This window comes from Opisthorchis viverrini, assembly GCF_000715545.1.
Source record: "Opisthorchis viverrini unplaced genomic scaffold opera_v5_208, whole genome shotgun sequence".
Taxonomy (NCBI): Eukaryota; Metazoa; Platyhelminthes; class Trematoda; order Opisthorchiida; family Opisthorchiidae; genus Opisthorchis; species Opisthorchis viverrini.
In genome coordinates, this window is record NW_008751863.1 from 908,333 (window position 1) to 919,246 (window position 10,914).

General features: G+C 40.4%; 3 protein-coding genes across 3 annotated transcripts in view; 1 reads left to right on the top strand and 2 right to left on the bottom strand.

Moving 5' to 3' along the window:
- The window catches only part of T265_08218 (hypothetical protein), a gene marked incomplete at both ends in the record, with an annotated part of 41,579 nt that extends 33,091 nt beyond the window's left edge, over positions 1-8,488 (bottom strand). Inside the window, 6 exons of the mRNA XM_009173953.1 lie at positions 1,040-1,114; positions 3,512-3,586; positions 4,889-4,966; positions 6,856-6,903; positions 7,701-7,811; positions 8,439-8,488. Of these exons, the coding sequence (XP_009172217.1) occupies positions 1,040-1,114; positions 3,512-3,586; positions 4,889-4,966; positions 6,856-6,903; positions 7,701-7,811; positions 8,439-8,447 (396 nt within the window). The remainder of the gene's footprint in view (positions 1-1,039; positions 1,115-3,511; positions 3,587-4,888; positions 4,967-6,855; positions 6,904-7,700; positions 7,812-8,438) is intronic.
- T265_08217 (hypothetical protein) overlaps positions 1-10,914 on the top strand; it is a gene marked incomplete at both ends in the record, with an annotated part of 141,870 nt that overhangs the window by 93,439 nt on the left and 37,517 nt on the right. Inside the window, one exon of the mRNA XM_009173952.1 lies at positions 268-404. Coding sequence (XP_009172216.1) covers positions 268-404 — 137 coding nt within the window. The remainder of the gene's footprint in view (positions 1-267; positions 405-10,914) is intronic.
- T265_14510 (hypothetical protein) overlaps positions 10,577-10,914 on the bottom strand; it is a gene marked incomplete at both ends in the record, with an annotated part of 24,005 nt that continues 23,667 nt past the window's right edge. Inside the window, one exon of the mRNA XM_009173961.1 lies at positions 10,577-10,654. Within this exon, the coding sequence (XP_009172225.1) occupies positions 10,577-10,654 (78 nt within the window). The remainder of the gene's footprint in view (positions 10,655-10,914) is intronic.

A 10,914-nucleotide genomic window follows, 5' to 3' on the forward strand; every position in this document is an offset into this window, starting at 1 on the left:
TGATGTTAAGCCAAATGCTAAAATTCGTTTGAAATCACTGAATGCCTCATATTTTGGTGTGTTGGGGTGATACTCATCCAACACAAACTTTTTGCTGACCATCATCTCTACATATGTACATAAACTTTCAAAGTGGTGTCTTTCAGACAGCAGGTTGCTAGGTAGTCGCTTTGTAAAAAAGTTGTTATGGCAAATACACTACTCAAAAGGTTGCTGAAAACTGTTTGACAGCTCATAACCGATTTTTCCTTTCTTACGGCTCATCAGGTACGCGCATACCCCTGCGTTCTACTTGAGCCCAAATTTCAGAAAATTTTCAAAATACACTCAATTGAGAACAAGTTTGGCTTTGTGGGACACTCAACTGGAAAACATTACAGACGAGATATCCAGTTGGGCTCCAAGTGAGTCTCTCGCGAAACCAAATTAGTTTGCAAATTAGTGTACTTCTGTATTATGAATACTTTTGTCAAATCCACTTCACTACGTTATATTGAAAACGGCTATTCTGATTCTTCTGAGCATACCGAGGGTTCTGTAAACAAAGCGATGGTTTCGACTGCAAGCATCGTATTTCAGTATTTGTTATTTCGAATGAGAAAAAACGTTTCTTCTTTCAGAAGACTGATGAAAGCAACGATCGAAAGAACCACCATGTGATTCGCGTCGAATGAATGTGCCATTTTGCTACTCATGAGTAGTTAACATTTGTGAACAGAACTGTGCTGGCAAACGATGCCACACGTAAAAGTAAGACCCACGAATACATTCGAGAACTGTTTACACTTCGTGTGAAAGATAATGTGAATAAATTAGTTGGGGTTACTTAAAGGAGCGTAGCGTTGAATTTCTCGCGTGATCTCTGAGATCTAGACTGTCGACATTAGGTTTTGATTGTGGGCAACTGGTTGGTTCAAAATGGCGATTCTCTCCCCTTTAGAACTTAAATTCCACATGTTGTTTCATCTCACAATTTTATTCAGTAAAACACGTGCAGTACTTCAAAAACATGCAAAGTACATAGCATCTATCCGCTTACCTCTGTTTTGCTATCATCACTATGGATTTCGAGATCTAGCCAGTCAAACTCTGGTGGGTCTTCGGTAAATGGAACCTGACGATAAACAAGAACAAAACTAAAAATATAATAAATTTCCTGTTGTTTGTCAGACGGCAGACTCTATCCCACCATTTTTTGAGCATAGGGCTCTCACAGAATGCGCACAGATCTCTAAACGGTGGTCAGTGAGATCTTAGTATCTGGTGTTTGTCGCTTCATTAGGTCTTAAGATCTACCAAGCCATGTTTGCCCAAGTGTAAGCTACTCTAACATAACCTAAGGTGGTTGAGTCTGTGAGCCTTCCCCGCAGTGGAATTTGTTTCGAATTAGTTCAGTCTTTTTAGCCTCCCAATTTTTTAGCCTCCAAGCAGTTTCCTGAGTAAGCACCATTACATATATGGTGTATAATGTAACGGCCATTTCACTCTTCTTGACTGTAGTTGATCACAGTACTCTTTGCCACACCCTTTCAGCTCTACTCAACGATGACTTTAACGAAATTTCATCTACCCCATGACCCACGCTATACTTGCAATCAGTGTCCTTGTCTACTTTGACACAAATTCGATATATGATTACTGTCCACTGAACACCTAATTCCGGAAGGTTTGCACAAATCTCTTTACTCCAGTCTGAAAGCCTGGAAATCAGTCAACAAATACGCTCACTCCGAATTCTTCATAATGAATCAGCAACATCTGATTCTCGCGCCATTTTTTTCAAAACCAAACATCTGGGCTGTCCACAATAACTCTGCAAACGCGTTCAGCAGATATGTCAGAATTCGCCGTCTAAATTTTGTGACATAGAAGACATTCAAGAATTACGCTCTGTTGTGATCTTAAAGGAGAGAGAGGCCATCGACAGATTCTATAGTGACGAAAAAAACGTTGAACAGTTCCAACAGAATGAATAAACTTTCGTCAGTAAATGTCAAGAATATAAAGAGGAGATGATAAGTTAAACGTTATTTCACTTTGTCGTTGCTCTAGGACATACATAAAAACGGTATGATGCAAATACAATGGTGTATTACTACAGAAGACCAGAATGTCACCCGTTATAAGAAATGATTGGAAAAACTGAAAATCGAACAACCTCAACAACATCATCATCTTCTAGGCCACGTCAAGAAAGAGCATCGAAACATCTGAGTGAGTCTCGGGTAAATTCCTGAAAATTTGAAACCGCCCAAGGACTTCTCCTCGATGATGTACTACAGCATAGGTTTAAACAAAATAATATAGAGCTGTGCACGCATTAGGGGGACCCTACAATTTGCCTCTGAATATTAATTCTTGAGTTAAACAGTCCTCTTTTAGAGAGGTCATATTTGACTAGTATAGTTAAGCCGGGCCTGTCTATATTTCATTAAACTGATGAGAGTTAAAAATCCCCCTTTAAGATGCACAAAAGCGAATGATATAAAATACTACTGCAATGCGTCCAGTACTGGTGAGGCATGTGGGTAGCCTGTGGTTTTCTCGAAGCTCCGCTTCACGTCTAATGAAAAGTGAACCTTATTATGGGGCTTGTGAAGCTGCTTTACAGTGCTTTACAGTTTGTGATTGCGTGATTGTCGTGATTGTCCTTACACTAATAGCAAAATCGAAGGTGGATTATGGGAGATGAAAAACACCTTAGTCGTATCAGACCGCACGCTGGATGGCTAAGATGATCTGCGGAACTGGACGACTTTCCGCTACGGAACAGTAGAAAAACGAGGAGACATTTACTTTGTACTTATCTAGGGTCTTCTGTAAATGAGACATATTATGAGACTTCCTTGGAGGAAACAGAGCAACAGTACTTATAAGATAAGAACTTACTCTTGAAGCTTTTTCCGTAGGTATAAAGACAGTTGGTGACTAGCTAAACCATCCAACGAAGAAACAATCATTCTGCATCAGGGGCAACATCTCACCAGTGTTGTGCGCCTGTCCCCGTGGTGAAGCAAAGTCGCCTTTTTTAGGGACTTTGTCAACTACCTATGAATCGATAACATATTTGAGCTTTTGTTCCCATCTTCATGTGAGATCTGTGTCACCACAAACCCCGGTAGTTAGCGGTGTTCTCCGTGCGATCAGTTGAAGAGTTTAATTTGGCGAATAATCTGGGGTGTCGTAACCCTCTGGATACCACGTCTGGTTAATTCCATAGGACAAAACAAAGACGTAATCGCTTGCCATTGTGAGAGAATATTGGAAATTTCCCACTCAATTCACAGGCAGTTGATATTGTCCGGGTAAGATATATATATATATATATATATATATATGCATTCTTCATAATTTTCCCGCCAAAATGCAAGCTCACTATTTGAGCTGATTGTGACAATATTGCATGTTCCAAATACTGACAGGTAGGTTTGCATAACGATAAGCAATCATCTACAGAAGTTAGAATTCTCCCCCTGGCAAAATAAACAATGAACTGTATTTAACAACACACCTTGGGCCGCAGGGTGGGGTGAAAAAGAACGTCTCCATTTGAATTCAGTGCGAAGATGTAACCGAGTGGTCCCAGCTGTTGACAAATAGAAAAGAGTGAAGATAGAAACAGTTAAAATTACCCGAATAAAATGTCCGGAAATAAAATCCCCAAAGGACAACCGCCTGTCTGTTCTTGTGAAAACAATCCGTTATTATCAAACTGGTGGTTTTATTCCTGACAATGCACCATAACTAGTTGTCTAATTAATAGATTCAGCCTTCCATACATCTGTTTGTGTGAGAAACTGCACCGGATCGGGTATTTTCGGGACTTATTAAGACATTAAGACATTTAGGATTGATCAGATGAATTATGAAAAGACCGCGATCTTTTTTCATTAGGAACCATGCAAAACAGTGACAACACCGTAGTTGGTCCCAGTAATTATCACGTAGCGTCATTCGGATGAAAATAATGAGATAATGACAAAACGGCTGGCTATTATTTTTGTGGTTGACAGACAGGGAGATCAGCAATCTTTACTGCGACATTGAAGAACTACCACACGTCCTCTAAATGGACCGTTAGGAATTACTATGCTACGCATTCGAACACAAACAAATGCTTTACGATTATCGAAATTCCCTGTGTATGTTGAATATTCCCATATACCCGGAAACAAACTAAGGCACCCGACCAACTCATACAGGTGAGGAAAGCAGGTAAACAGAATGTGCTGCGAAATGCGGTCTTGATCATGTTTTATCTGAAACCAAGAATGGGTGAAGTTGACTTACAAGTGGTGTAGTTGCCTGTATGGACGAATGAAAAGCTAAGGGTTTAGAAAAACCTTTCAGTGGCTTGGTTAAAACAATTGTCTTGTGGATCCGTAGGTTACTTTGCGACCGAAGAATTAATAACCCAAATACATGCATGGCTCTTATTCGTTCCTTTCTAGCTCAGAGGACACTGTTGTTAACCCAGTTTTTTTGGAGGACAAGCACTGGAAGAATTCGGAAGTTGAACGCACGTTGAATCTTTCAGGCAAAACCGTCTCCACAAAAATTGTGATGTTCTTATGGTTGGTTCAGGAACTTTGGCATTCTTGGGGAAACCAATGAATAACGTATACGTGACATCATTTCTCCAGTCCTACTGAGCGTTAGGTACAAACCTGTTTATTCTGAGAAGTAGCAAGGTGGCCCGTTGGATACTGTTCTTTTACAGTATTTTTACGCCTCATTAGAACTATCAACATCCTGTCAAGAGAAGACTATGAAGCGAGGAAGACGTTCTACCAATAGCGAGGTAACTAAAAGGGTCAACATGTTCAAAAAACAGTGTTTGCTTCAAAAGGGTCATCAAAATGTACACGAAAAGAATCTCTTCACGTACCTTGTACTGCGGAAATGCGGCAAACAGCACTTCTATCGGTAAATCCGTCCCCATCATTCCAAGGAACCGGGGATCACCCTGAAATTCGAGCAAAAACAGGGTAGGTACCAACCGTTAGCAAGACACTCCTTCGTTGTGAGCATTTGCGTAATGTACTTTTTAATAGCATGGTGAGATTTGAGAACTTTTCTATCATGATTCAATTCTGTGAAGTAAGTCAACCTGTGCCAAACTGTCCGGAAGCACCAAATGGCTGTTATATCCACACTCTATGAATCCTGGTTAGGTGTATAATCCGTCTAAATCCAGCTGATAGCCGAACTCCACTTGGCGATTAGTAGTCAACCAGTACTGATTACCTTATGGTAAGCCTCTCGGAAAGTGAAATATCTCACATCAAATGAGGACCATTTATCTGGATTGTAACCTGGACAGCTAGTCAGCAATTTTCCAAGTGATGTGAATTTGTCGATCTAACGGTGCGTGGCCCAATATGTTGCCCAAGGTGCACTTAATTACATTTCTGACTAACTGCTCGTGTCGGGAAGATTTAGTTCTTAACTGCTAATCGAGTATTATTCTCCGGATTGTTCGCGAATCTGCACATATAGTATTTCAATGGGTAGGTTCGAGCGTTTTCTTTGAAATTCATACCCAGTATTGTCTCTTAATGGCACTGCATATCCAGTATGTTGGAATGCATAATTGTAATATAATGTGATCCAGTTTCTATGTAAGATGACAGCAATGATCTAATTGAGTTCTTTGGGATAGTTTGCACATCCTTTCCCAACAGATCTATGCATAATTTTGTGTTTGCAAGCTCCTTTCGATTCCGAAGGCCCTGTTGTGTTTGAATACTTCAGAAGTAACTCCCAAATGTTAATTCGGTGAAGTTTTGGCTGATTTGCTTGAATAGGATGAAGAGACCACATGTGAGCGTAAATTACTTACCTCTTTACAAGTAGGAAGGGATTAACCAACATTTCCGTTTGTATGAGTCAATGGTTGTATTGTGCTTAATCTGGTGTGACAAGTAGCACTAGTTTGATCACTCAATTTCAGAAGAGCGGAGCTTCCAGTTTCACTCCATTAGTCCATACATAGTCCATAACATATCAGAAAGATGCCGTGCTTGGTTGGAACTTCGAAGGCATGGAGAAGAACGGCCGGGAGTTTGCTTCTGCATAAAATGGCCCGCCAATAATGGATATCAGGTTTATCCCCTATTTTTTACCAGCATGTTTTATCTGGTTTTGTGCCCCACTTATTGTTAGAACGTGGTAAAGAGGGAAATTGAGCTGTCCACCAATTGGATTATAAGGAGAACAGTGATTCGGAGAAGTCTCGGGAATTTTTCTCAGCCCAGGACGGATTTGCTACAACAATTGCTAGACATGCGACACACAAGACACACCCATTTCCCGGGCAGCAGATCTTGGTATCCGTGGACTGGAAAATTCAACAAATGGCGACATAAATCACAGAAACTTCCACTGAGAGTTACTTTAATTCAGTCATGCACAATGATATTTGCGAACCGCACTGCCTTTTTGAAGTCAGACTACTTCAAAATTGGCTTGAGTGAAGTGAACGTGCTGCAAAACATCAAACTCAATGTAGATCATTGTGGTGAAATTTCAAGCCTTGTGACCCTTGTGAAGCGTGCGTCGGCTGGTCCCAAAAGATCTCGTTTTGATTGTGCGAACAGCTCCTAGTAGCAACAGCTTAAATTGCTAGCCATAGTTTACCCATACTTGAATCAACACTAGTGTCTTCTCAAGACTAGTCTTGATTACCAACCAAGTGCGGGACAACAACGCTCTCCCTGCAGCAAACGTTTTGGACCACATTTTTCAGTGATTATCGTAGGAGTGCTTAGGTATTTCGCTATAATTTGCGCTTTAATAATCACCTGTCAAAGCATTCATTAACAATGAAATATGCTAGAACGCTTTATAACTTACCGAGCGATTGTACACTGGCATTGATATACTGATCATCAGGCCATTCCCCTACAAATGAGGTAGAAGATTTGGCAAACTTTAAAGAGTTGTCTTAGTGGAGTTCAAGTAGAAACCGAAACTTATCATAATATATTCGATCTAATCCAGGCAGACCGGACGACTGTTGTGGGGACCAGTGCGTAGGATTATCATATCAACAGTTGTGCAACCAAGGTCAAGGGATTCAAAGTTTGTCATTTTACGGAAAGCTACTTTCTCGAATTCCCGTTGCTTGTAAATGTGCCTATTACTCATAAAGATGACGCAAACATTGAAACACATCCAAAGTCAACGATAAATTACAAATTCTTTGCTACAAGTGTTTACACGCTTGAAACTTATACACTTACACTTGCTCATTTGATAGATGGTAGCTCCCTGGCCCGAGTCTACCGTTTGGGGTGTCATCATTCTAGGTTATACGCATCTCAAGCTCTGCCAAGTTCCCTCTAAATCGCCAGTTTTTAAGCGCAGTCTTCGCTGCGACATCAGTTTTTGAAAATCTTCCTAGTTAGTCATACAGTAACTAGATTTCTTATTTGTAATAAGAGCTACTTTGAACGAAAATGAATACAAACTGATCTGGCGCTTGACACGGCTAGCATAAATTATTTGCTGCTTAACTGAAAAATAAGCAGCTAATCAAACGGAACAGAGGCTAGACTACCAAGTGGATACCTCATTCATACCTTCCACATGCTATATATATATATGTGTGTGTGTATAAATCAGGATCTATTGCTTCTTGTATATTGCATGTCACTGTTCACTCATTGAAAGGTAGAAATCCACTCTCGCTAGCTAACCTGATACTCCTCGTTGCGGAAAACTTCACTGGCACCGTGCAGGATGACAGATGTTTGAATCGGACCCCCATCTGGACCATGGGCAACCCTTGTCGAACGGTCCTGGTAATCCTGTGTGAAAGAGAAAGAGACAGCACTTTTTGATGTTCCAAACTAGTCTAATTAAATAGACCTAGGCAGCTTTGTTTTCAGAACTGTGTTCCATTGGTATCATCTATCAATTGTTTGGCAGGGAAGCCAATCCTGTAGAAATAAGGCAAAATAGCCTTTGCAAAAATACATATAAGCAAATTCAAAACCTTCTTGAAGCAGCCTTTAGTAGGTTCTGTTTGGTGGTGAAATCGGCTTCTTGACATTTATCGAAATTCAGTCTGACAGTGAAAAATACAGCAGTGTTCTTTATCAGGTAATCTACCGATACATGTAACACACTGCCCAGGAAGCTCGCATCTAACCCCGATGTTTAGAAAACCACTAAAATGAACTTTCTGGAGATCCGGAATATTCTAAAGCCTAACCAAACCGCATGGGTTCAGTATTACTGCAATTCTATTGCTTGTACGTATATTGGTTACGGTCATACAACTAGAAATGGAAGTGAACAAAGGAGCTATCTTGGTGGTAATATTAGCCATCTGCATCAAAAAGGATAAGGCAGGGTACAGTCTTATTTTCATCGGTATCGTGAGGTTACTTCTGGCTTTAACTGTCTATATGGGGCGCTGATGACGAACTTACTTTCATCATGTTTGAAACAGCACCTTTACTAGGCAAGTCTTGGTAACATCCTGAAAGAAGAAAACAATTTTCACTAAGTAAAACGTTTTTTGACTGCAAAAAGACCAACAAATTTGACTTAACCATCTCGTGAGCTAAATAACACGTTAGATAAGGGGTAGAGCATTAACAATCCTATGTGCTTGTTGATGTTATGGGACAGGCTTTTCAGCCACTTCCGAATTGGCGAGAACCAATCACGCCACAGCTACCTTTCCTTCTTGTGCGAATGAGAAGACGCCAAACGATGCTGACAATCATAACAGTTCCGGCTGAAAGATCGTCACTACAGACCTAGGTTACGTGGTGGTAACTGAAACGTGACTTTGAATATGGCACCCGTTTAAGGGTATCTGGTTCTGGTGCACACAAGGAAAATGATTCCCTTTTAGGTGAATTGCAAAACTACTGTTATACAGACAGATTTGTCTAACACGTTCCCATTTTGATGGTTGGAATGATAAGTAAGGCGAGTAGTTATGATGGAATTAGCCAATATCAATCCAAGAACTAATGCTAATCAGTTACGGTGTAGGGCCTACGGAACGACGAAGAATTCCCTGTCGATGAATCACCTCAGTGGTGCCCAAATTCGAAGCTTTGCTGCATTTACCTAGATCTTCAAAGGAATCAGGACCAGAATGGGCGTAGTCAAAATAGAGAAACAAATATTACGGTTATAGTGAACACATGTGGAGAGAAGAGAAAAACGAAACAAACTGGCGACAGAATAGCCTGACATAACCAGATGAATAGAAATTTAGGCCCTCGATCAAAAAGGTTAACCTAGCTGGCGTTTTCAATAAAAGCCGAAAAACTTTGAACTGCATTTTTTCGTCTCCGACGTTTTGCTTTCATGGGTGTAATCAGTGATAAAATTCGGCCTCGGAGGCACTTCGAGGCACTTCATCAAATAGAACGGCCTGAAATCTTTGAGATATTCCATTTGACTGCTACTTTAAACAAGTTTTCCAAGCCTCAAGTTTCTAATCGTCTGTCGGTGATGAGGCTGTCATATCCGTGAATTGACCAGTGCACCACAAATGCAGGCAAAAACAATTGGCAACGGTGGATCTATTCTTCTGCAACCCAATACAGTCCCTTTTCTCTAGGCGCTATTTAGCAACTAAAACCATTTTGTTTACTGCGTACTCAACCCTTCCTCTTAGTAACTAAAATGTTACAAACTTTCTTTAATCTACTGGATGGGAAAAATTATTGTTCGCCTGACAATAAACCTATCTTTGAGACCATGGCGTTTAGAAAGGAAGTAGGTCGTTTAAGCATTTTCTTCGGGTTAGCCTCACACACTGTAACTTCACATTTGGAAGAAACAGTTGCAGTCGGCGACTGCCCCGTCAAAAAGACAGCGCCCCCAGATTTTTTCATAGTGGAACAGGATAATGTTTCGAACGTGTACATTACCAGACTAAAGTGACCTTTTTAGGGTTCTCTATCTCGTCAAAAATTGGTTCATCCCGAACAAACGTTTGAAACGCGCAGAATTAGTTATTTGATTTGGGTCTTTTTGACCGGGTGTTGAGTTAAGCAACGTAGCTACTGTCACATCGTCATCTACATTAGCCGTTTACCCTGACGGAGTTGGCAAAGCAGACTGTGTAGCTGCTTTGGCTTCACTCAGATGCCGACAACTGATGAATATTTCGCGTCACTTTGATTAAAAGCTTGTAAGTTGGTCCATTTTGATTTGCCTCATACTATGTTGCAACAATCAGTAGTCAAAATATGGAAGTCGAAGAAGTTGGTTTGTAAGCCAGGTGAGAAGACATAGGGTTTCCGCAATTCTGTATTAAACTGGCAACAGATCAGGTGGCTACGAATTCGCTTAATATTCCCTGTAGTCTGGATAAAAGCATTGTATTGACTTTTCGATTACACGTTTTACTACATAAGTTGGAATAATATATATATATAGTTGATGGTTCGCTCTCAAATTTTGGTACTCTCAAAATCTTGTGGAACTTGAAGTAACGTAAATCCACAGTTTTATTTTTCGAAGCATCGCTTGGAAGAAATACACCGGATCTAAGTCAGTTACGTCTTTTTTCTTACAAATGTAACTTAATTTCTCACTTACCCCCGTTCTTAGCCGCCTGCCGCTGATACAGTGGCACATCGCTCACAGGCTCACCTAGGGCATAGACCAGTAGCTGAATCTAATTGAAAAGTGAGACAATAAAGGAAATAGGGTAAAGTCCAACCAGAAGTGATCTACATCGAGTTGCGGAAAAATCACAACGTTTTAATGACACGAATACCAAGAACTACTTTATAAGGCCAACGAATGCAACGACACATCTCTTGAAATTCTATTGGGTTTTTGCACGCTTGTTAGTAACGGTCTATTTTTTGTAATCCCTATTCTTGTTTTGTACCGTTTTGTTATTGTTTTCAGTCTTCCAGGAACTCAGTCAGT